The 27238-nt window shown below is 43.0% G+C and overlaps 1 protein-coding gene across 1 annotated transcript in view; it reads left to right on the top strand.

Moving 5' to 3' along the window:
• The window catches only part of TPO (thyroid peroxidase), a gene marked incomplete at both ends in the record, with an annotated part of 310856 nt that extends 284168 nt beyond the window's left edge, over nucleotides 1-26688 (top strand). Inside the window, 6 exons of the mRNA XM_082250802.1 lie at nucleotides 9197-9296; nucleotides 17753-17853; nucleotides 19327-19518; nucleotides 22154-22345; nucleotides 25092-25249; nucleotides 26650-26688. Coding sequence (XP_082106928.1) covers nucleotides 9197-9296; nucleotides 17753-17853; nucleotides 19327-19518; nucleotides 22154-22345; nucleotides 25092-25249; nucleotides 26650-26688 — 782 coding nt within the window. The remainder of the gene's footprint in view (nucleotides 1-9196; nucleotides 9297-17752; nucleotides 17854-19326; nucleotides 19519-22153; nucleotides 22346-25091; nucleotides 25250-26649) is intronic.
• Between the last annotated feature and the right edge of the window lie 550 nt (nucleotides 26689-27238).

Below are 27238 nucleotides of genomic sequence, written 5' to 3'. Positions count from 1 at the left end.
CAGATCCTCAGAGAGTTCTTTGCCATGAGGTGCCATGTTGAACTTCCTGTGACCAGTATGAGAGAGTGAGAGCGATAACACCAAATTTAACACACCTGCTCCCATCACCATTCACCCCTGAGAACTTGAAACACTAATAAGTCACATGACACCACGGAGGGAAAATGGCTGATTGGGCCCAATTTGGACATTTTCACTTAGGGGTGTACACATTTTTGTTGCCAACGGTTTAGACATTAATGGCTGTGTACTGAGTTATTTTGAGGTAACAACAAATTTACACTGGTATACAAGCTGTACGCTCACTACTTTACATTGTAGCAAAGTGTAATTTCTTCAGTGTTGTCACAGATATAATAATATATTTACAAAAATGTGTACTCACGTTTGTGAGATACTGTATGTACACGCAAGTGATGATGTTTAATTGTAATGCTGTTTTAGCCCACCAGATGGCGCTTCACTATGTGTCCCATTGTTAATTTAATTGGATTGTGCAGTCCATACTGGATGTGGAACTAGTTTTATAATTGATTTCAGGGTCCACCTGCTTACCCATTCTTTTCCTTTCTTTTATATTACCAGTGTTAATATTTTATTATATTTACTCCATGTTATTCCTGTACGACTGGTATCATTAACCTGAAAGTTTTTTCCATTTCCTTTGTTTGGAGCTCATAGAGAAGCATAAGATAGTGATGTATTTCTGCTTCCTCTGTTTGGAGCATATCATGAAGCGCAAGCTAGTGTTTCATTTCCGGTACCTAAAGATTGACGCGCCTTTGATGACGTCTATTCATGACGACATGGCGCAAGCACGCTATACACCACAGTTATCTTTGATTACATTCTGACACGCTTTTATGCTTTCTACGAAATGTGATGTGAGTGCAACTATTTTGACTAATAAATTGATTTTCTTTAAGAATTACTATACTATGTTAGAGTCTTTATATTCCTGAAGTGCAGTTGTTGGTCCTGTCTGTTTGATTCTGGATTGGAAGCTCATTGAAGATCTAGTGTGGAGTTGTTCTCTGGCCTTGGGTCTATTGCGGAGAATACAGTGCATGCCTGGTCCAGCAACTGAACGGCTTTTCTGGTTTCCCACATGCCTTTACTGACCTCTCTATAATCTGAGGGTCAATATGATCTGGTAAGCAGGATTGCCTTCTCCCTCACGGTGGTGACGTGTGTTTCTGGCTCACAGTATTCGGTGAGGGGATCCCTTTTTAACATCAGATATTATTTATGGACACTTTTTTGTGCAACTGAACTGTTTTTTAAATTGGTGCTGCACCCCTTGCTATTATTTTGTTGTGGGTGTACAATCTTACCAATTGGTGCTGGCTGCCTTAGTTTTATATTATTAACCATTAATATTAGCAACTGTGACAGCTAATATTCCTGGTATGCCTTAAAAGTAACTGTTTTGGGAAACAGGTAAATAAGAGGGTTTAGTTTTGCTTTATCCACTTAAGCCCCGGAGGATTTTCCTGCTCAAAGACCAGGGCCTATTTTGCGATTCGGCACTGCGTGACTTTAACGGACAATTGTGCGGTCGTGCGACGCTGTACCCAAATGAAATTGACGTCCTTTTTTTTTTCCAAAAACAGAGCTTTCTTTTGGTGGTATTTGATCACCTGTGCAATTTTTATTTTTTGCGCTATAAACAAAAAAATTGTGTCAATTTTTAAAAAAATAACAATATTTTTCACATTTTTTTTATATGAAATTCCCCCAAAAAAATGTAAGAATCAAAATTTTTTAACATTTTAGGCCAATTTGTTTTTTGCTACATATTTTTGGTAAAAAAATTGCAATAAGCGCATTTTGATTGGTTTGCGCAAAAGTTATTGCGTTTACTAACTAAGGGAAAGATTTCTGTCATTTTTATTGTTTTTTTTTTTAACTAGTAATGGCGGCGATCTGCGATTTTATTTGCGGTACTGCGACATTGCGACGGACAGATCGAACCCCTGACTGACATTTTTGACACTTTTGGGGGTACCAGTGACATTACTACAGTAATTAGTGCTATACATATGCACTGTTACTGTAAAAATTACACTGGCAGGGAAGGGGTTAACATTATTAGTGATCAAGGGGTTAAGTGTGTCCCTAGGGGCGGGATTGTATCTGTAAAGGGGCATGGCTTGTGATGTAACCACAGAGACATATGATCCTACATAGCAGGATCGTATGATCTCTGTTCTTACATCAGGGAGAATGGCAGGCGGCTTTGTTTACATCAGCCACCTGCCTTTCTCCCTCTCCAGCGGGAGATCGTGAGTGGCCGGCGGACATCGGAGCTGTCGGTCACTCGCGCGGGGATGCCCGTGAACGAGTGGGGGCGGGAGCGCGCCTCCGGCGGCGTGCACTCGCCCCCTGCAGGCTCCTTGGCGAGCGACGTAGTACTACGTCGCTTTGCCAAGGAGGGGCTGACTGCCGTAGTAAATATACTGTGGGTTAATATATATTATATAGGGTATATAGGGTGCCTATATAATTTTTATTTTAGGTTTTTTTTTCTTTCACCTGGTGATCTTGCCTATCTTAGAATGACTACACTCACTCTTACAAAGTAGCTATGGAGGATCAAAGTAGCCACCCTTAGACAACAACATTTTCAACTTGTAAATAGGGAACTGTTAGATAGACTAATGGATTTAGATTGATTCTACACTCCAGCTAACACTTTGTAAGCAATTATAGAAACATTTTTTTTATTTTCATTGTAAAAGTTACTGGTTTGTCTAAACCCTCTACCTGACACTTTTGCTGGAAAGTTTGTTCTGTTCAAGGAACCTTAGAAATAACACTTACTGGCAGAGTCACCAGGTAATAAAACTATATTACAGAGCTACTCAGAATACTAAACACTACTGTGTTAATGCTACTGACAGACTGCATCATATATGCATAATATATGTTATTTTTACTGCCCATAGTTCCACTTTAGGTCCCATGAATTTTGTATTCCTGCTAGAAAATACTTTAGGATGGGCTGAGGTTCAAAAGTAGTCTTATACGCCAGAAAATACAGTACATGTGCAAATACACCACACCCCTTTGATTATTTATAAAAACATACAATTGCTGTATGTTTTTAAAAGATGGACAAAAAGACAAAAATGTCTTTGACCGGGAGAAAAGTCCAGACTCTAACGGGCAGTTATATAATTGTGCTTCAGCTGGTGATGATGCCTGAAAATGATGATTCATTATTCTGTGTGCTAGATGCTGATACGTTATTGTTTTTCTTAATGAAAGCTACAGATACAGGTATAATACCAACTGATTATTTCATTGTGACTATGAATATGTTTTGAATCCTTTTTCTCTTCCAAATCTATTACCAGAAAAAAGGATATGTTTTGAATCCCAGGTTCATGGATTAAATACCTCCTTCACTTTGAAACAAGTGACTATTAAAATAATTGTACTGCAAACTTTGACTAAATAAATGTCACCATTGATTTTCATTAGTACTTAGTTTTTGGGAGAGAACAAAAACAACAGAGGTAACTATATAACTTATTTTTCATGACAAAATATTTCACCGGTGCAGTTATGCCTGAAATGAAAACGATTTGGGACCCTGCAAGATGATCTTTTTGCTGAGCTATTATGAGAAAAAACTGGCACTGTTCAATAGAATATCTACATAGCTTCCTAAAAACAGGCAGTCATTTGTACCTTTTCATTAGTGTGATGCTAAATGTTTCCTGGATTTAATTGCCTACCACAGATATTGTCAGTGGTGGTGTATTATATGCTATTACACAAAACTCCAAGCACATTTTGCATCTAAACTGGTTATATAATTTGTTTAGAATAAAGACATTTTCTAAAAGCAAAAATACTTTTTAAAGCAGAATTTGCGTTGAATGCAAGGTTTGTTTGTCTTGAAGGTACCCCCCCCCCCTTTAAATAAAAAAAAATAAATAAAAACAATAAAAAAATAATAATAAAAATAAATAAATGCAGATTGACTCGACTGCCCATCTCATCTCAGTCACTCTAGAACTCCTTATTAGTATAATGGTGAAGTACTGTAATTATTCTGTTGGCAACGTATGCATATGAGAATCTTTCCTGTTCTGCATTGTATTTTAAATCTTTATTAAAAACAAATAAAAAAAATACAAAATAAAACACAACATTAGAACAAAAAAGTAAAAGTTACTTGGCCATGCCATAGGCAAGGGTGACATTTCTGGGCCTTCTCCTGGAAACATTAAGAAACCTAAGTCTCACAACCACTTTGCAGGAGCATCTTCTTATAAGCATTTCCGTTTCTCCAGAATTCCATGAAAAGGCCCAGCGACATCACCTCCTAGACGGGTTTGCTGAAAGTCAGGGTAAAAGGTAGGAAAAGACTGGGAAACTTTGGTCTAGAGGTAAACACAATCAAGTTGCCCTTTCATGATAGGTGAAGGTTTCTGTGGGGTAAAGAAAATGGACCACACAAAGTGTGTCTGGGGTGACAGGGCAGTCCCCATTAGGTACTATATTACACACTGGGGTGCTGTGATGCATTCGCCAGCAACATGCAGAGCAGAGTGTGCTGGGCCCTGGAATGCTTTCTGTGTTACAGCACCCGACACTAAAAGAAACCAGAACTGTTTCAAAGAGTGATCTCCGTTCAACAGTAGAAGTATAGTGCTGACCAGCAGGTAGAAAGATACCATCACAGGAATTTAAATTATGCCAAGCGACTGAGAACATGTAACAAATAGTTAGGTGTTATCCCAATTTGGCTGCAAAAACTGAAACACACTTCAGGGTCATTGTGAAGGACAAGGGGGCATTTTTAAGCCTGGAGGAAAAGAGATTTAACCTCCACATATGGAAACGCTTCTTCACAGAAAGATCTGTAAAATGCAGACTAGACTCCCTCAGGAGCTATTTCTAGCCAGCTGAGTTAACAGAGTGCATTTTTAAGTGTACAGAAAATAACTGGCTATTACTGCCATTGTACACTTGTTGTTTGTTTGCTCTTCCTTGTAGTGATCTGATCAATGTTGTGACTGCAGTTTGTAGTATCATGGCTGACTGATTCCCCTGTGTCCATGTATTTCTTCAGCTAGCTGTCCCTATGCACCAAGGAGATAAGACAACTCCTGTTGTGTGGGTCACAACGCATCCAATGCATACCTGGGTACCCCTCCTCTCTGTGTTGAATCACTAATTTTGAAGTGCAAATGTGATGAAACATCATCTTCAAACTGTGAGTGTCTATGAATGCTCTGCTTGTGTCTGTTAGACATAATTACTGTTTAGCTCTCACCTGATTCAGTGCTAGACTGAGAGACCCAAAGATTGTGGGATAAGTAACCTGTTTTACAGGAAGTGTCAGGTCTCACACTAGAGACAAAAGGCATGCAATACCCTCTTTAGGACCACCCACCTGCACTGTACTGTAGATGGGTGGTTCCTACAGGCATAACGATGTACCTGTACATCGCTGCCGGTTTCTGGGTTCAGGGCATGTGCACGCCCCCACCAAGTGATGGATTTTGTCAACAGGTCCTGGCCAATGATTCAATGCCAGGACCTGCTGATCAGCTTTGTGTAATCACAGCCCAGAGCCCTATGTTGACAAACAACACAGGGCTCTGTACAGAGGGAACAATCTCTTTGTTTTTTCTCCTTGCAAAGCAGGGACAAGGAATAAACATACAGTATTTTTAGTAAAAAGCAGCACGCATTACACACATTAACACTTTTTGAGCACACATTAACCCCTTGATTACCCAGAGATGTTAACCCATTCCCAGACAGTCTCATTAGTACAGTTAGAGTGTATAATATTATCACTGATCACTGTATTAGTGTCACTGGTGATGTCAGTGTCAGTTAGTCCGTTCCCACCCAGTATCAGTTACTGTCATATTGCCTGCCGCATTATCACAGTCCAATTATAATTCACTTATCACTGCCATTACTAAGATAACAAAAAGAAAGAAATAAAAATGTTGGTATGTAGACACTAAAATAAATAAAAAATCGGTTTGTAGACACTATAACTTTGACGCAAACCAATTAATATACACTTACTGGGCCTTTATTTACAAAAGGCAAAAAACATTGTGGCCTAAATTTCTGAAGAAATTAGATTTTTTTTTACATTTTTGTATTGGATATGTTTTATAGCAGAAAGTAAAAAATTGTTTTTTTCCTTCAACATTTTTGTTTATATAATAAAAAATAAAAAACCCAGTGGTGAATAAATACCAATAAAAGAAAGCTCTATTTGTGTGGAAAAAAAATTATACAAATTTCATTTGGGTACTGTGTTGCATGACCGTGCAATTACCCGTTACAGTGGCGTAGTGCTAAATAGCAAAAAATGGCCTGGTCATAAAGGGGGTAAAACCTTCCGAAACTCAAGTGATTACCTGTGTAGTGCCATACCACATTCCTTTTTATTCAACACAAACTGAAATAGCTGACACAGGACACATGTGAAGATTTACCCTACTACAGGCTGTACATACAGGGCAACAGATGACACCATGAACCTACATGATCAGTGCACACTGTATGCAGGTGAAAAACACAAGGTGCAGGTAGCATGGCTTTAAGATTGTTGATCCAGGGAATATCTGATTGCCTTAGGGCAACAGGAAGTAACTTTTTCCCTTATATAAATGTTTTATGCATTCCTCTGGGTCAACTGGGGGTATAGGGTGCTGTATTTGGTGGTTTTCATTTCATTTATATAATCATTTTTTTCTATTGGTTGAACTTGATGGACTTTTTTCATCTTACCTGTTTCTCTCTCCGAGCAACTAAAACAGCAGGTACCTGTATGGTAATTGAAGACTAAGCCACTCAGTCAGGCCTTTTGTAAAACATGAGGGACCCCTAATTGAGACTTTCCTTGTCTCCTTGGTACTCACATTTGCATTATCTCTTGCAATAATGGCAGTTCAATGCTTAAAAGAGAAGTGCGAGTTTAAAAAAAAAGAAAAAGAAACACACATACTCACCTAGGTGGAGGCAGCTGTCCCCCACCATCTTTACACCGAGAACTGAGTGATCAAACACTACTGGTTGCTCACTTTTCAGTCTTCAGTGATCAGAGAGCCAGTTATCCTCACTGGACTGCCTGCACTATAGAGGGGAAGGGAGTGGCTGGCTTGGGCTCTCAGGGGCATGCTGAGAGGCTGAGCAAGCTACAGGTCAGGCATCTGGGTGATTCCTAACAATAAATTCAGGATCCCTGCAGAGTCTGGACTGGCTGAGTGATCTCAGCTGACAGTGGGTTTTAGCCCACTGTCAGCTAAATACGGGTCACAGGAGTGCAGAACAAAATGTACTCCTGTGACTTACAGGAGATGTAGCCACATAACATCTTAGAACTGTAAACAATGTTGCTGCTAGAAGAACTCCCTCTGCTACAATTACAAATCTGAACAGGGAGCATGTATATACTGCTCATCAGCTGTTACTAATTGCCAGTCCTACTCTGCTCAACATATCTTATAAGTACTGGCCTAGGGGGGAAATGTCTCCTGACCCACCCTCAGCAAAATCCTTCCCTGGAAGAAGGTAAGATTGTTTTACTTTTTTTCTAAGACTTCTTTTTTTACTATGTCTTTTTACATGGTGTGAATAGTCTTTGCAATTTAAAATGGTAATATACTCAAAAACAAAAATGTATTGTATTGCAGCTTTCCTATTCTTAGATGTGGGGACTGCTCCATTTTTTTTTCTTTTATTTCTTGCTTGTTGATTTGGCCAGTAAGTTAGTGTTGTTTCAACTAACCTTTTAAGACCAAGCCCAGCAAAAGTGACAGCTAGAGGGCTAAGACAAGCTATTTACAACTAAAAAAGAAAACAAATGCAGCCATTACATTTTAAGGTCCCTTTCACACGATCGGACCCATCAGGTCCACCTGTCCGTTTTTCAGGTGGACCTAATCAGGCCACCCATTTTTCTCTAAGGAGAGGTGGGCGTCAGCGGAGATGTGTTCACTGACACCCGTCTGTCATCCGATCCGACAAGATTCGCTTAAAAAAGACGGATGGCGATATATTCCAGCGGGTCAGATCGGATGGGATCGGATGAAAACAGACATAATGTCCTTTTCATCCGATCTCCCCATAGAGGAAAGCGGGACTCTGACATGTCTTTCTCAGCACATGGAGCAGAGACCTGTCATGTGGCTGCTCAGCGGGGATCAACGGAGCGATCCCCGCTGAGCTTGGGGAGTCCCCGAGTGGATCCATCCAGTGTGAAAGGGGCCTAAGGATTGGTAAGCTGCAATGTATTACATTTTTGGCTTTGGTTTTTATACTGATTGAAAGCAAAGCCCACTGTAAGAAGTCTGAGAGCGGGTTATATGTCACAACTTGCCATGCACTTGCAAAGAGAGGAGGACCCTGTCCCTGCACCCATGTGACAACATTGGGCACTTAAGTAGCCAATAGTGAACCACCCATTCTAGCGCTTAAGATGGAGGGGAGTGAGTCACATAACCCCATACCTAGAACTAAAGTTTTTTTTTTGTTTGTTTTTTTTCATTTCTGGCAGCAGCAGGGGAGCAAAGGGAAGGTGTTTTTTTCTGCTGGTGGGGCTGCCATTAAAGTAAACCTGTTTATGGTCCGGGTAAGGCACAAGTTTACTTTAACATAAGTCGACACTACTTTGTTTCCTGTACGGTTTCAGTACATCTGCATTGTAAATATTCCACAAAGTTATTTTAGCATATGAATAGAAGCAAGAGTATCCAATATGAGTATCCAATATGCTTCCAATAGACTATAATATAGCCATGCGTTCAGAGCTTGTAAGTTTGTGATTCCACCTAACGGATCTCTATCAAACACACTGTAAATGGCAACCAATTGTCAATGCATCCAAAATGCGTCTATGATGTGTTTGACAGATGCACTGTGGGGAATTATGTGCTAAGAGTCAAATTGTGTTTTCTCATTTCAAGCAAACATAAACAGCAAAGAAAACACAATTCTTTAAATCTATCAGAAAAAGAAGTTGACTAGACTGTTCAGAATTCAAAATATTAAACACTCTATCCCACTATAGATTAAAAAAGTGACAGAACAGCAGGATCTGCCTTGGGTTGCATTTAATGACTTACAATTACTTATGGTAAAATAATTTTTATTTTTTTAATTAGAATGGAATTTCTCTTTGAAGTGTTAATTAAATACATTGTATTCTCAGATTCTGGACGCCTACCTCGTGCTGCCATAGTATCAATCATTGTAGGTGCCATCCTGCTGGCTTCTTGGGCGGCAATGTGCTGGATTTTAGTTTGCAGAGGGTAAGTTGTGGTTACATATGTACAGCTGCGCTTTCCACTTATTGTGCATTTGTTTACTGTCAATCAGTAGGATAACAAGTCTCTTGTACAATCTCACCTGCAGATGATTGACAATGTAATGTCACTAACCTGCCAGTATCGCTATGCCCCAGTGAGTGTATGCATGCCTTATACATCTGTATCTGTGTATTTCTACCTGCATGCATGGGGCTCCATCTGTCAGTTCTTTCCTCTCTAGATAACATCGTCAATCTTTCTCTGTGTTTTTGCCAGAGAAGCTCCATTTCCTTTCATTTGAACCTGTCAGCCAAAACATGCATGTGTGTGAAAGAAAATGAACCAGATAAGATTGCTTTAAAATGTGTACTGGAATATACTGTATATGATTTGAGCCAATTTATTTAAATCAATTATTTAATGGTGCTTTACTCTTACTAGCCTGGTGAAAATACAATTTATCCTTTGCAAAACATAATAAAATGTATTGGGAATAAAGTTATAAGAACCTGTGTATTATATTGCATTTTAAAAGTTATTAAAGAGATTAGTGATGGACGAACATCGGACGGGGCGGATCGCGAACGCTATCCGCAAACTTTCTCAAATGTTCGCGAACCGCAAGTTCGCAGCGGACCCCATTCACTTTAATGGCAGGCGAACATTAAAAACCTCCAGGCCATATTTGCAGCCACAAAATACTTACTAGCTATGCACAAATAGTCCCACAACATGGACACTGACATACCAGAAGTATTGCTATTGGAAAAGTTTTTTTTTTTTCAGCCCAAAAATTTAATTTTTTTTCTAAATCAGCCAGAACTGACAGCAGCTGGTAAATACATGTCAAATACATATAGGGTCCATTCACACATCTGTAAAGTGGGTCCGCATCCGTTTCACAATTTAGCGGAACGTTTACAGACCAATTGATTTTCAATGCCAGTCTGAGAAATTAGGCATACACAGGATACAGAAGTAAGTGTCAGCCAGTACAGGCCCCAAAAATTAGCCCACAGGCATTCACCTGACGGCAAAGAATTTTGTATTCTGTGGCTGGAGGTACATTAGGCATACACAGGATACAGAAGTAAGTGTCGGCCAGTGCAGGCCCCAAAAATTAGCCCACAGGCTTTCACCTGACAGCAAAGAACTTGGTTTTCTGTGGCTGGAGGTACATTAGGCATACACAGGATACAGAAGATAAAGTAATTGTGGGGGTTTGCTATAGGCCACCTAAACAAGGGGAGGAGGTAGAGCTGGAATTTTTAGCACTTTTGGGTAAAGTGGCAAAGCTAGGATCAGTCATCATATTGGGGGACTTCAATTATCCTGACATTGACTGGGGAGAGGGGACTACACACTCACATAAGGGCCGTCACTTCACGGAAACCTTACAGGATAATTACATGTCACAGTTGGTGGATTCTCCTACTAGAGAAAACACAATCCTGGATCTATTGATCACTAATGACCCAGACATAATTTTGGAGGTAGGAGTCCAGGACAACCTGGGCTCTAGCGATCACAGGATGATCACATTTAGCGTAAATAACAATATAGCAAGGCAAGTGGGGAACATAAGAACCCTTAACTTCAGAAGGGCAAACTTTCCAAAATTGTACTTGTTGATGGAAAGGGTAAACTGGGACCGAACCCTGGGATCCCTGACCACAGAGGAAAAATGGGAATGCTTTAGGAACATATTAAGCAAAGGCATCTTGCAGTGCATTCCTATGGGAAATAAATTTAGAAGGGACAAAGCCAAACCTGGCTGGCTAAACCGGAGCGTTAAAAAACTTATTAGGGGAAAAAAATTGGCCTTCAGGAAATATAAATCAGAGGGCACAGTATTGGCTTTCGACCAATACAAGGAGGCAAATAGGAAGTGTAAACACAAAATCAAGATGGCTAAAATAGACTTTGAGAGACAAATAGCGGAGGATAGCAAAAAAAAACCCAAAGAAATTCTTTAAGTATATCAACAGCAAAAAAACTAGGGCAGAGCATATTGCACACATAATTAACAATGATGGGAGGATGGTTACAGAGGACACTGAAAAAGCAACCGTACTGAATGCTTTTTTCTCATCAGTCTTTACACAGGAATCGGAGGGGTACACTGACCATGACTGTATAGTTAGTAGTAATACACAGGACTTGCCACTATGGCTAACAGAGGGGGAAATCAGGGAAAGGCTGGATAAACTCAACACAAACAAATCACCAGGCCCGGATGGCGTACATCCGAGAGTACTCAAGGAACTCAGTAAGGTTATATCCAGACCACTGTTCCTGATCTTTGCGGACAGTATTAGGACAGGAGATGTACCAGGGGAGTGGAGGAAAGCTAACGTGATTCCGATATTCAAAAAGGGTCAGAGGCATATACGGGGAAATTATAGGCCTGTCAGTCTGACATCAGTAGTATGTAAACTTCTGGAGGGGATGATAAGGGACTATATCGTAGAGTTTGCTAAGGACAACAGCATCATCAGTAGTAACCAGCACGGGTTTACAAATGGGCGTTCTTGTCAAACCAATCTCTTAACATTCTACGAGGAGGTGAGCTGTGAGCTAGATAGGGGCAGACCAGTGGATGTGGTGTACCTAGATTTTGCTAAGGCGTTTGATACAGTTCCCCATAAGCGCTTAATTTATAAAATAAGGTCTGCAGGTATCGACAGCAGGGTTTGCTCTTGGATACGGAACTGGCTAAAAGGGCGTGTCCAAAGGGTGGTAATAAACAGCGCGTACTCAGACTGGTCTGAGGTAGTAAGCGGGGTCCCCCAAGGCTCAGTCCTAGGACCAACCTTGTTCAATTTATTCATAAACAGCATTGAGGACGGGATCAGTAGTTCAATATCAGTTTTTGCAGATGACACAAAATTAGGCAGGACAATAACAGCACAGCATGAAGCAGATATCCTACAGAATGACCTGGACAAAATAACGGAGTGGGCAAAGACATGGCAAATGAGGTTTAACGTGGAGAAATGTAAGGTTTTACACTTGGGGACTAGAAACATAAAAGCACAATACACGTTAGGAGGGGAACCCTTGGGAGAATCAAAAATGGAGAAGGATCTGGGAGTCTTGGTTGATGATAGATTAGGCAACAGCATGCAATGTCAAGCGGCAGCTGTCAAGGCTAGCAGAATATTAGCATGCATAAAGAAAGGGATGTATTCCAGAGATAAGACTATAATCCTTCCACTTTATAAAACTCTGGTCCGACCTCATCTGGAGTATTCGGTCCAGTTCTGGTCACCAGTCCTCAGAAGGGATGTGTTGGAGCTGGAGAGAGTCCAGAGAAGGGCAACTAAACTAATTAGGGGATTGGAGGACCTTGATTATGAGGAGCGTCTGCAATCGCTTGATTTATTCTCCCTGGAGAAGAGACGCCTGAGGGGGGACATGATAGCAATTTTTAAATATCTAAATGGGGATCTAGGCTTAGAAAAAAAGCTGTTCAGTCGAAGGGATTGCTTGAGAACTCGGGGGCATACAATGCGATTAGAGGAGAAGCGTTTTAACCTCAGGCAACGTGGGGGGTTCTTTACTGTTAGGGCTACAAGATTGTGGAATTCTCTACCACATGAGGTGGTTTCTGCGGGTAGTATGGTGGCTTTCAAAAGACTCTTAGACGTACATCTCAAGGATCAGAACATTCAGGGGTATGCAAGATGATTACAGCCACACACATCTACACAGGTTGAACTGGATGGACTTTTGTCTTTATTCAACCTCACCAACTATGTAACTGTGTGGAGCAGGGACAGACTGTATAGTGACACAAGTCACTAGCTAATAGGTCCACAAAAGTCTTTTGTCAGTGTAGGGAGAGGTTGCTGTGTGTAGCTGGGATAGACTGTAGCAATTAGGCATTCAACGGACATAAAAGGCCTTTTATGCCACTGTATTTACCTAAGACAGGGACCATGAATTGTTATGGGTGGTGGCGGCGGATATTTGTGGCCTGTCATGAGGAATTTGAATCAAACATGGTCTACTTGTCACATGTGTTGAGTTCCTCTGAGATCCATGCCTCATAAATTTTTAGAAATGTGAGGTAGTCAACACTGTCGTGAGCTTATCGGCCATGATCCCCCCCTGCTGCGCTGAACGTCCTTTCGGATAGGACACTGGACGAGGGGCAAGCCAACAGTTACATTGCAAATTGTGCAAGCTTTGGCCAGAGTTCAAGCCTGCCCACTCAGTAGTCCAGGGGTTCATCACTTCTCAGAGCCTCCACATCGGTTGTTAACCCGATGTAGTCAGATACATATATAACAGATGTAACAGATATAACTTTTACTGCCCACTGGGTGAACCTTCTGACGGCCGTCAAGCATGTAACCCGTGGCACCCGTGTAGATTTGGTTTTACTGCCACGGATTGCATGCAGGCTTGCCTCTTCTTGTTCTCCTCCTACTCCATCCTCCCTCTCCTCCTCGGCTGACTGGCTTTTCCGCTGCTACCGTCTCTTCCGCTGTGCCGCCCAAGATCCCCAGAACCTATTCGACATGCCAGGTGAGACGTTGCTGTGCTGCGTCAGTTGTGCCTGGAAGCCAAGAGCCACACTGGTCCTGCACTCCTTTCAACTTTGCATTGACAGGCAGATCAGTGGCTACCATCACTCAATTTGACAGTTGGTAAAGTGGTGTGTGACAACGGTGCCAATCTGCTGAGCACGCTGAAACAGGGCAAAATTACACAAGTGCCATGCATGGCACACGTCCTGAACTTGGTCGTGCAGCGATTCGTTGTCAAATACCCTGGGGTCCAGGACATCTTGCGGCAGGCCTGGAAAATCTCGGGCCATTTCAGAAGATCTTACACACCCATGGCTCGCCTTGCTGACTTTCAGCTGCGACACAACCTGCCCGTCAGACGTCTTATTTGTGACTGCCCGACGCGAAGGAACTCAACCTTGTATATGCTTGATAGGCTGCTCCAGCAGAAATGTGCAGTTAACGACTACCTGTACGAACTCTGCGGCAGGACAGGTCCTGGGGACTTGGGGAGCTTGGGTTTTTTTCACTGCGCCAGTGGCTGCTCATGCGCGACGCATGCAGACTTCTGCAGCCATTTGATGAGATCACCAAACTGGTCAGTGACATCATACCTTACGCCTTCATTACGTCATGTCATTGATCAAGCCGTCGAGGACCAGGAGCAGGAAGATGAAGAAGTCGCAATGCTGGATGAATATAGAAAGCATATTATAGTGGATTTGTATTGTGCAGCATTGAGACTGGTGAGCGGTTCTGCAGCGATACTACAACTACAAAGAGTGAAAAACGCAATTAGAAAAAAGTATTATAACTGGTGTGATAGACCAGTGGTCCCCCAAAACGGCAATCACAGTGAACACGCACAGGACCCTTTTTTTGGTCCGCAGCTGAATCGGATTAATGGTGGTTCACACCAGTGCGATCCGATTCTGTGCGAACTGTCAGATCGCACTGCGATATGCAATCTGAGTTGGGGGTGTCGTTAACTTTGAATTGACACCCCCAGCATATCGCATATGGCAGTGTGAACTTCCTGTGCTGCAGATGCGATGCGGGAAAGCAGATATATTCGCAGTGTTCCCGCATCGCATCAGTGTGAACCGGCACTGACAGTCTGTCCCTGCTCCCCAAAGCAACCTCTCCCTACACTGACAAAATACAGAATATAGATAGTACACCTATACCAAATAGGACTTTTGTGGACCTATCACAGAGCGATCTGTGTTACTGACAATCTGTCCCTGCTCCACATAGCAAACCTCTCCCTACACTGACAAAAAGCAGAATGTAAAATGGCAGCCAGATCAGGTCTATTTATAAGGTAGGGGGTATGTCCATGTGCTGAAATGTCTCAATTGGCTGTCCTCTACCACCTGATGGATGTGTCATGGGTCAAAGTTCTTTACAATGTAAAAGAATATGGCCGCCACAAACATCGCCATATGTTCGCATGATCGGCGGACAGCGAACGAGCAAAGTTCGCCGCAAACCGACCCCTGGGCGAACCGCAAGGCCATCTCTAGCAGAGATACCCAATTAGCTGAATATCCTTTGAAACGTGTCCAAATTAATTTGCAAAGTTGTAGGTAGGTAGAGGTCACTGCTGCCCAGTGGAAGTTAGGGGTTAAAGTAAATGTAAAGGTAAATAAAAAAGAAATAAAAATAACAAACATGTCTATACTTACCTGCTCCGAGGAATGGAATTAGCTCCTGGTGCCCCAGCAAAGCCAGCGAGACCCAGAAGTGAGGGGAAAGAAGAGCTGCAGACCTGCACAGCGCTGGATCAAATGAGGCCTCAGGTAAGTAAAAGAAGGGGTAAGGGGGGATGCTGAAACCTAAAATGTTTTTACCTTAACCACTTTACCACCGGAGGATTTTGCTGTCTTCCGTCCAGGCCACTTTTTGCGATTCGGCGCTGTGCGACTTCAACTGACAATTGCGCGGTCGTGCAACGCCGTACCCAAACGAAATTTACGTCCTTTTTTTCCCACAAACAGAGCTTTCTTTTGGTGGTATTTGATCACCTGTGCGATTTTTACTTTTTGCGCTATAAACAAAAAAAGAGCGTTTATTTTGAAAAAATAACAATATTTTTAACATTTTTTTATATGAAATTCCCCCCAAAAAAGATGTAAAAACCAATTTTTTAAAAAATTTTTGGCCAATTTGTTTTATGCTACATATGTTTGGTAAAAAAAATCGCAATAAGCGTATTTTGATTGGTTTGCGCAAAAGTTATTGCGTTTACTAACAAAGGGAAAGATTTCTGTCATTTTTGGTGTTTTTTTTTTTAACGCGTAATGGCGGCGATCTGCGATTTTTTTTGCGGGACTGCGACATTGCGGCGGACAGATCGGACCCTTGACTGACATTTTTGACACTTTTGGGGGTACCAGTGACATTACTGCAGTAATCAGTGCTATATATATGCACTGTTACTGTAAAAATGACACTGGCAGGGAAGGGGTTAATTTTATTGGAGAGGGAGGGGTTAATGTATGCCTGGTGCTTACTGACGTGTAGGGGGGGAGGTGACTGAGTGAGTCATGGACAGATCGGATGTCCAGCTATGCTGAACAGTCCGATCTGTCACTCCCTGTCACTATGGAGATCCGCCCGCTGTGTTTACACACAGCGGGCGGATCTCCAGACTCGATCCCCGACGATCGGGTAAGAGCAGCGGCGATCGCCGCTGCTCCTCCCCTGGTCCGACTCCCGCTGTGAATGAAAACAGCGGGAGCGAGCCTCCGGCGGCGCGCAAGCGCCGCCCAGAAGGGGGAGTGTCTGACGACGTAGTACTACGTCGTCAGACAATAACGAGCCACTCTGCCGTAGTAATATTACTGTGAGCAGAGGTAAAGTGGTTTAAGTGATTGTAAAGTCTTGTTTTTTTTTTTCAGTAAAAACAACAAACATGTTATACTTACCTCCTCTGTGAAGTGGTTTTGCACAGAGCAGCCCAGATCCTCCTCTTCTTGTGTCCCTCTTCAACTCTCCTGGCCCCTCCCTCACTTTGAGTGCCCCCACAGCAAGCAGCTTGCTATGGGGGAACCTGAGCCGAGGCATAGCTCCCTGTGTCCATTCAGACACAGAGATGTGGTTCGGCCCCACCCCTCTCTCTCTCTGGATCGGCTAGCTGACTTTGATTGACAGCAGTGGGAGCCAATGGTGCCACCAAAGTATTAGCCAATGAGGAGGGGAGTCCTGGATGGCTGAGACAGTCATGGACATCGCTGGATCAAGATGGGACTAAGGGGGCTGCGGCACACAGAAGGTTTTTTTATCTAAATGCATAGAATGCATTAGGATAAAAAAACCTTCTGACTTTACAATCCTTTTAATGCAAGGTAAAAAATGTTTAGGCTTAATAACCACTTATTCTGCAACTCTTGGTGGGTTTGTCTTGGGTCTGACCCTCAGGCCCTGTGAGCTATAAAAGTGACCAAGGCCCGAATCATGGGGGGATTGCCACACACAGAGGGGGTCCTCTGCCTGATGCCATTGCTGGAGTCTGGAAAGCCTGTGTCATGCTAAATTCGGAGCAAAACTGCAGACAAGCCTGTAGTTAGGGATTAGGGATGTTGGGGGAATGATAGCACTTTAAATTGGAGCCAAAAAGACAATATTTAGTTGCTGCTCAGGTAAAGAAAGTAAGTCCAACTAGACCACTCTGAGTGCAGGCAGGAACAGGAAGCTCATCCTAGCTCCAAGCAGCAATGTCAAAGGAAAAGATCTATAAGCTTCCCATCATGAAGCAGACCCATGTGCATGACCCATGCCCCCACTGCATTTTGCTCCGCCCCTTGTAGCTTAATTATGGGTAACTTGTGGGGTGTAGCCTGACTAGGGTCTGGGCTGAGGCTGCCATTCATCTCACTGCATGCACATGGATCTGCTTTATGATGTGTAGCTTATGTATCTTTTGCTTTGACTTTATCTTAGACTGTTGATTTTCTCTGCCATTGTGTTAATGAATTCTTCAAGTAAAATGTTTGAAACCTTGTCTTTGCCTGATCTGAAGTTACTAAGGGGGTTCAATGCAAGTAACCAGCCCACGTAGTCTACAGCTTGGGTCATTATACATACTGGGGTATGAAGACATCAGTACAAGAGTTAATACAGTGTGAAGATACAGTGGTTAACAAGGGTAACACCAGTACACAGTTACGGAAGGGAAAGAGTCAAGTGAAGTGCATATATGGAGTCTGCGCCATACCATTACTGGGAGTGAGGTAGTGGGGATACACTGGACAAGTAGAGAGGGCATTGGTTCTGCATGTCCCTCCACAATACACAAGTAACCGTGGTGATGCCAAATACATAAAGAGAGTTTACTAGAATTCTTTCATGTTGAGTTATCTGTGTAGGTTGTGAGCTTGGCTCAAGTAAAGGTATGCCATGTGTATGCATAATGGCAGTGACCCTGTACAAAGTGCCTTGCATAGTCCAGAAGAACCTACCTTGGGGTAGATCTCTTATGTGACCCTTTCTTGGCACCCAATGAGGATAGGATATAAGTTGATGGTGCATTCCTCTGAAGCTATGCTACATATTTACACTACAGTTATAAGCTTTACCTTTGTAGTATGGCCATTCCATACCTTTTATTTGCAGACTAGATTAGTTTGAGATGCAGGGCCGGTTTTAAAAAAAATGGGCTCCTGGGCAAAACTATAATTGGGCCCTAAACACCATACATACCAATGTCAAAATGCGTTTGTATAAGAAAACAGCTGCACAAGCAGATTGTAATATATGTAAAACAATATGATCAGTATTGGTTAGTATAGGGTGAGCAAAAAAGCACAGTTTTTTTTAAGATCATAAGGTTCTCAGAGGCTTTCGGACACCTGGCAATTTCACAATTTAAAAATTAAACACCAGCCCTGATAAGATGCTCCCTAAAAAATTTACACATTTTAAGCACTCCCCCCAACCGCCCATCCCTTAGCTGCAAAGGCAGCGGATGGGGATGTGTACATACCGTGGTTGTGATGTTTTGGTTCGCACTTGTACCAAAAACAATCTCCCCTAATGCATTTAGCGGGTAGTAAGCTTGCCAAATGTGACCCACTCAAATGAATAGGGAAGGATTGCAAATGCCATGCAACCACATGCAATGCACATTGTTACAGCACATTGATGCAGGAGTTACAAGAGTAAAAACTGGTTGTAAAGAGGCATCACATCACCTCCTCAGTGCCTGTTCAATGCCTCTGAAAAGGGATCTGAGCACAGATTGTTTTCCAGAGATTTGGTGGTTTAGACGTAAGTTTAAACTTAGCCCTTCGGTTGATTGACTGTTCAATTTGACCTGCAGTTAACTCTTAACCTGTATCAACCTGATTCAAGCTGCTTTTGTATTACCATAGACTTGTGTGGCAAGGTAAGCAGTTCTGACATAAAAAAAAAAAAAAAACTGCCAACACAGTGTAAGGTTTGCTGGTTTGTCCTGTTCTATAAAAATAGTGATGTTATGTGCAGTTTCACCTATAGCAGGCCCCTTTTCCCTATAGCTAATATGCCTACAGTTACTCGTATGTCCCCAGGACTTGAGGCACAGTGCTATACTTGCAGAACTAGGAAGTTCCTCAACATCCCAGAGTGTGACCTACCATCAGATGGCTTAAAGAATTTAGAGTTCAAGGCAGATGCTGAGTGCAAAAGTGACCGGGACTGGAGACTGCTTGGTCCTCAAGCTAGCAGAGGTATGAGCTGGTTTTTTTTCAGTAAAAACAACAAACATGTTATACTTACCTCCTCTGTGAAGTGGTTTTGCACAGAGCAGCCCAGATCCTCCTCTTCTTGTGTCCCTCTTCAACTCTCCTGGCCCCTCCCTCACTTTGAGTGCCCCCACAGCAAGCAGCTTGCTATGGGGGAACCTGAGCCGAGGCATAGCTCCCTGTGTCCATTCAGACACAGAGATGTGGTTCGGCCCCACCCCTCTCTCTCTCTGGATCGGCTAGCTGACTTTGATTGACAGCAGTGGGAGCCAATGGTGCCACCAAAGTATTAGCCAATGAGGAGGGGAGTCCTGGATGGCTGAGACAGTCATGGACATCGCTGGATCAAGATGGGACTAAGGGGGCTGCGGCACACAGAAGGTTTTTTTTATCTAAATGCATAGAATGCATTAGGATAAAAAAACCTTCTGACTTTACAATCCTTTTAATGCAAGGTAAAAAATGTTTAGGCTTAATAACCACTTAATCTGCAACTCTTGGTGGGTTTGTCTTGGGTCTGACCCTCAGGCCCTGTGAGCTATAAAAGTGACCAAGGCCCGAATCATGGGGGGATTGCCACACACAGAGGGGGTCCTCTGCCTGATGCCATTGCTGGAGTCTGGAAAGCCTGTGTCATGCTAAATTCGGAGCAAAACTGCAGACAAGCCTGTAGTTAGGGATTAGGGATGTTGGGGGAATGATAGCACTTTAAATTGGAGCCAAAAAGACAATATTTAGTTGCTGCTCAGGTAGAGAAAGTAAGTCCAACTAGAACACTCTGAGTGCAGGCAGGAACAGGAAGCTCATCCTAGCTCCAAGCAGCAATGTCAAAGGAAAAGATCTATAAGCTTCCCATCATGAAGCAGACCCATGTGCATGACCCATGCCCCCACTGCATTTTGCTCCGCCCCTTGTAGCTTAATTATGGGTAACTTGTGGGGTGTAGCCTGACTAGGGTCTGGGCTGAGGCTGCCATTCATCTCACTGCATGCACATGGATCTGCTTTATGATGTGTAGCTTATGTATCTTTTGCTTTGACTTTATCTTAGACTGTTGATTTTCTCTGCCATTGTGTTAATGAATTCTTCAAGTAAAATGTTTGAAACCTTGTCTTTGCCTGATCTGAAGTTACTAAGGGGGTTCAATGCAAGTAACCAGCCCACGTAGTCTACAGCTTGGGTCATTATACATACTGGGGTATGAAGACATCAGTACAAGAGTTAATACAGTGTGAAGATACAGTGGTTAACAAGGGTAACACCAGTACACAGTTACGGAAGGGAAAGAGTCAAGTGAAGTGCATGTATGGAGTCTGCGCCATACCATTACTGGGAGTGAGGTAGTGGGGATACACTGGACAAGTAGAGAGGGCATTGGTTCTGCATGTCCCTCCACAATACACAAGTAACCGTGGTGATGCCAAATACATAAAGAGAGTTTACTAGAATTCTTTCATGTTGAGTTATCTGTGTAGGTTGTGAGCTTGGCTCAAGTAAAGGTATGCCATGTGTATGCATAATGGCAGTGACCCTGTACAAAGTGCCTTGCATAGTCCAGAAGAACCTACCTTGGGGTAGATCTCTTATGTGACCCTTTCTTGGCACCCAATGAGGATAGGATATAAGTTGATGGAGCATTCCTCTGAAGCTATGCTACATATTTACACTACAGTTATAAGCTTTACCTTTGTAGTATGGCCATTCCATACCTTTTATTTGTAGACTAGATTAGTTTGAGATGCAGGGCCGGTTTTAAAAAAAATGGGCTCCTGGGCAAAACTATAATTGGGCCCTAAACACCATACCAATGTCAAAATGCGTTTGTATAAGAAAACAGCTGCACAAGCAGATTGTAATATATCTAAAACAATATGATAAGTATTGGTTAGTATAGGGTGGGCAAAAAAGCACAGTTTTTTTTAAGATCATAAGGTTCTCAGAGGCTTTCGGACACCTGGCAATTTCACAATTTAAAAATTAAACACCAGCCCTGATAAGATGCTCCCTAAAAAATTTACACATTTTAAGCACTCCCCCCAACCGCCCATCCCTTAGCTGCAAAGGCAGCGGATGGGGATGTGTACATACCGTGGTTGTGATGTTTTGGTTCGCACTTGTGCCAAAAACAATCTCCCCTAATGCATTTAGCGGGTAGTAAGCTTGCCAAATGTGACCCACTCAAGTGAATAGGGAAGGATTGCAAATGCCATGCAACCACATGCAATGCACATTGTTACAGCACATTGATGCAGGAGTTACAAGAGTAAAAACTGGTTGTAAAGAGGTATCACATCACCTCCTCAGTGCCTGTTCAATGCCTCTGAAAAGGGATCTGAGCACAGATTGTTTTCCAGAGATTTGGTGGTTTAGACGTAAGTTTAAACTTAGCCCTTCGGTTGATTGACTGTTCAATTTGACCTGCAGTTAACTCTTAACCTGTATCAACCTGATTCAAGCTGCTTTTGTATTACCATAGACTTGTGTGGCAAGGTAAGCAGTTCTGACATAAAAAAAAAAAAAAAACTGCCAACACAGTGTAAGGTTTGCTGGTTTGTCCTGTTCTATAAAAATAGTGATGTTATGTGCAGTTTCACCTATAGCAGGCCCCTTTTCCCTATAGCTAATATGCCTACAGTTACTCGTATGTCCCCAGGACTTGAGGCACAGTGCTATACTTGCAGAACTAGGAAGTTCCTCAACATCCCAGAGTGTGACCTACCATCAGATGGCTTAAAGAATTTAGAGTTCAAGGCAGATGCTGAGTGCAAAAGTGACCGGGACTGGAGACTGCTTGGTCCTCAAGCTAGCAGAGGTATGAGCTGGCAGCAGATAGTAATATAGTCAGTTATCCAAGCAAGGATCAATGCAGGTGGCAATCAGGAGAGTAATCCAGAGACAACAAGGCAAGGCTGACAGAAACAAACAGACCAAGGCACAGGTACAGGATCCTTGTAGCAAAACACTATCAGAAGCCCACAGCCCTGGACTTTTGATGCTCAAATAGAGTGCCACAACTCCCCATCCGATCGGGACACAGGAGGCAGAGTGGTACAATCCAACCTCTGCCCAGCAACAAGGGAGCTCATCTGATAGCTAATGGCAGCAGAGGGGCACTATTGCCATCTGGTCAGGGATGGAGAGCAACAGGCTGTGGAGATGTAGACCATATTGAAACAGGAATGGGCACTGCAGAGATGGGCAGTGTAGGAACATTTCTCATGTTCCTAACACAGACTCGTAAAGGGCGCGGGCGGTAGGAGGCATTCAGTGCCTTAGTGACTGCTCTTCATTTTAAAGAATCCTGTCATGTAGGGTTGTAATTAGAAATCATAAAGCCTTATAGCAAAAAAATGTAATGGGCCCCCAACAACATAAGTTCATGGTGCATAATTTGGTGGTCATAGTTCATAATCAAGAGGTAATGCAAAGGCACTGTTCAGTAGAGGAAAAATGCTCAAGTGTCAGTGGTCAGTAGGAATGAAAAACTGTCCCCATATTGGTGGACATTAGGAGGTAAAAATTCCCTGGCATTAATGATTAAAAAAAAAAAAATGCCCTGGTGTCAGTGATCAGTATAAGGAGAAAATGCTTGGGTGTCAGTGGTCAGTAGGGGAAAAAAATTCCCTGGCATAAATGGTCAGTAAGAGAACAAAAAGCCCCAGCATCCTTGATTAATGAGAGGAAAAATTGCCCAAATGTGAGTGGAGAAGAGAGAAAAAAAATGCCTTAACATTAGTATTAGGAGGGAAAAAAAGCACTAGGGACTGGAGGGCTCTACAAGGACACTGTGGGGGAGGGGGGAGGGCAAATGTAAGTGACTCTGTGGGGATCTCAGGACTCCGCAGCAGGCTGGGGGGCATTTGGGGGGATGAGGGCACTATGGGAGGCTCAAGACTCTGCAGGGAGCTAGAATTCCATAGCAGACTAAGGGGCACTGCTGGAGGGTCTGACACTGTGTGAGTTGAGGGTCTTTGGAGCAGGTTTGGGGTGAGTGCAATCTTAAGAGCATTAAAGGGCCTGGGCAAAGCAGTGCACTGGGGCCCTGCCTACACAATCGCCCACGAGAATAAAAATGCAAATTATCGATAAGGCTATATTTATTGGTACAGCAGTGCCAGGCTAATGACAGCTTCCAAGTTCGGCGGCTGGGTCCGGTGAACACACACACGGACTGGAGTCAGACTTGACTGTCATGTGTTTCTGTTCCTGTGGAGGTGGACAGGCATTCCTGCAGTTGTGGGCTCCCCCTCCACTGCCTAAGTGGCCTGACAGCAGTGCAGGGCCGACAGGCGCTTGCCACCTGCTACGTTCGGCGACGGGATGCACACGGGAATCGGGACTAATGCTTGCCTGGGGCTGGGTAGATGGGCCCCCCCAGGCAAGTGGGGCCCCCAGGCAACTGCCCAGTGTGCCCTTTAGGTAAGATGGCCCTGCTTGGGGCCACTGTTTAGAACTGCTGTTGGTACAGACACCCACATGAAGTGAAAGTGAAACTTCCCCTCAATTGCTGCTTCCTGCTGCTCTGCAGAGTGTTCTAAATGCTGGAACACACTAAGTATAATTTCTTTTAGCCCATCCACCTGATTACAGGGGCCCCAATTAAGCCCTCCTCCGGGCCCAAGCCCCTTAGCCATTGCTATAGGCTACTATGGCAGTGGTTCTGCCAGTGCTGTTGCAAAGCAACACATAGATTATGCTGACATTGACTTATGAACACGTTGGTTGCTTGTAAAACCTCAATAACTTGAGTCACAATACAGATATAGACTGCTACAATTGGCGGCGGGATGCACACGGGAATCTGGACTAATGCTTGCCTGGGGCTGTGTAGATGGGGCCCCCCGGGCAAGTTGGGCCCCCAGGCAACTGCCCAGTGTGCCCTTTAGGTAAAATGGTCCTGCTTGGGGCCACTGTTTAGAACTGCTGTTGGTACAGACACCCACTTGAAGTGAAAGTGAAACTTCCCCTCAATTGCCCTCTGTTAAGGTGACAGATCAGAAAAACCAAGAGAGAAAGAACATTAATTATTTACTTGGCAAGGCACCTTTGCTGATGAGAAGTCTGTTTCTGGTCTGTGTCATGGCAGGCATTGATCTGCAATGCCTCCTTGTCTTGCCAAATGGAGCAGAGGTTCGACGGAAAGTAACCATTCCAACATTAGGCACCTGCTGCTGCTCTGCAGAGTGTCCTGAATGCTGGAACACACTAAGTATAATTTATTTTAGCCCATCCCCCTGATTACAGTGGCCCCAATTAAGCCCTCCTCTGGGCCCAACCCCCTTAGCCATTGCTATGGGCTACTATGGCAGTGGTTCTGCCAGTGCTGTAGCAAAGCAACACATAGATTACCGGTATGCTGACATCAACTTATGAACATGTTGGTTGCTTGTAAAACCTCATTAACTTGAGTCACAATACAGATATAGACTTTTTGTGACTTTTTTTGATATGCATACTTTTTCTGGGTCAACAACTTCCAAAACATTGACCATACAGGCTTGACATGACCGCCTGGCAACTTTGTTTTTAAAGAAAAACTTTTGATGTTATTTATTTAGTTTGTTATTTCATTTATTTTTCCCATCGTAGAGAACTTCTCTTTAAACCATCTGCAAAGACCGTCAGCAGTGAGGAATTGACCTTACAAATGAGTTGTTCCAAAAGTCACAGAATATCTCTGTCCTTTCCATCAATTCCCTTAGAACAAATCCAAAAGGTAAGCTTGGATGTTCAGTATGTGTTCATAACATTTTGTGAGCAAAAAAGATGTTAAAAATGTGCTTTTGCATGCTAGCACTGGTAAATACTTACAGCGATTGTACTTTCATGGACATATTTATCAGAATGTGATTGTGCATACCCATGGTTGGATTCAATCTCATTTAGTAGCATTTGTGCCACTATTCACAGGTTTTATATAGTGCCAGGCTTAGGAGGCGGATGTTGGCATATGCATATGTGGATCTGGGTCTAAAATCCTTACATGCATATGTGCAGCAAATACAACAAAAATCACTGCTTTTAATATAAAGGGAGACAGTACAGTTACAATACAATTCAATACAAGAGGGTTAGGAGAACCATGCTCATGAGAGCTTACAATCTATTAAAGCGGAGTTCTGGCCACTAAATAAAATTTTCAATAAAAATACCCCCAGGACAGTCAGGGCTAGTACATTCCACAATGGATAGCCTCTGTACTGTCCCGGGTCGCACTTACCTGAAAGAAGAAATACTTACCTTTAAAATTTCTTCTCCAGCGTTGCCATCTCGGATGTGGGAAGCTGAAGCCAGCGCGATCCTCTTCTGTGTCCTCTTCCGTGTCCTCTTCTCCCAGAATGCGCCTGCACCGGCCCCGCTCATCACTTCCGGTGCGGTGCGGCATTCCTCCACAGCTTCTGGGCATGCCCAGAAGCTGTTTAGCAGGGAATGCGGCACCGCACCGGAAGTGACGAGCGGGGCCGGTGCCGGCGCATTGATTCCTGGGAGCGATGACGTTCAGCTCCCAGGAATCATTGCAAACCGGAAGTGACGGCGCAGGCCGCGGCCGCCGAGGGAGGAAGTGGAAGAAAGGTGAGTATATTTCTCTACAATAACAAGGTAAGTAAAAAAAAAATCGTAACTATCCGTTTCTTTTTCAGGGGACAAATAGGAAGCGGATGGCCACAAAATCGACTTTGTCGATTTTGTGGCCGGAACTCCGCATTAAGAAGGGGCATGTGATACAACAGGTAATAACAGTGAGGGATGAGCTAATGAAAGAATTAAAATTTCAGTTTTTAGGCTGGGGCAGGACAGTCTTCCCTAAAGAGATGAGTTTTCAAGGATTTCCCAAAGGTAAACAGAGTAGGAGATAGTCAGACAGATTATGGTAGGAAGTTCCAGTAGCATAAATTTTGCAGCAGCAAATGTTTAAAACCAATTGTGGAGGAGCAACTGTAACGTTCACTATATTGCTTCAATACATCCCACCTTCAACTAAAACACTAACATAGCCTTGATCTGCTGAGAAGTACACAGACTTCAGAATCCTATAAAAACCATGAGCACATAAGCCTTAAAGAGAACCTTTGCTTTATTGTGCTTACAATGATGTTTCTTTTCTATATTTCTCAGGAAACAAACAAAGGTCACCATATTTTACTTCATGTATGATACTGAAATAGTATATGTATACAGAAGAAGAATGTACTGCTGTGAGTAAAACTCAATTCTCCATATCAAGATCCAGAAACGTTTAGGACATACAGAAGTTGTTAACTTGAACTGGTCTTCCTTCACTTTAATGTCCCCCTTATAAGAAGGTCACACTCACCTTTATTTTTTTCTCTTCCTTTCTGGTCCATTCAACTACTTGGAGCTGTCTAAGCTTCTCATAAGTCAGAACTTGCTCAAGACTGATCTCTCTTTACCCACCAGCTGTGGGCCAATTAATACGTACCAGTGCTGTTGTATAAGAGGAAATTGTGCTCTCTATACCAAGAGAACCAAGAACCAAGCATATTCTTCGCTCCTAGCAGCTGAAATATTGATGTGATAGCCATCTAAATGTTAGTAGCTGTTGCTTGGGAGGGAAACATCAGAGAGAACCAGCTGTTATGCCTTGTATTGGCAAATGACCTCAATTTTGAAAAAAATTTATTCTCTATGATAACTCTAATAAAACGTGTACCTGTCACAAAAGCATTCCCATAGTTATCCTTTT

Source organism: Pelophylax lessonae (assembly GCF_965119305.1).
Source record: "Pelophylax lessonae genome assembly, chromosome: 3".
NCBI classification, from domain to species: domain Eukaryota; kingdom Metazoa; phylum Chordata; class Amphibia; order Anura; family Ranidae; genus Pelophylax; species Pelophylax lessonae.
Note: the sequence above shows the minus strand (reverse complement) of the source record. Positions and strands in the feature narration are given on the sequence as shown.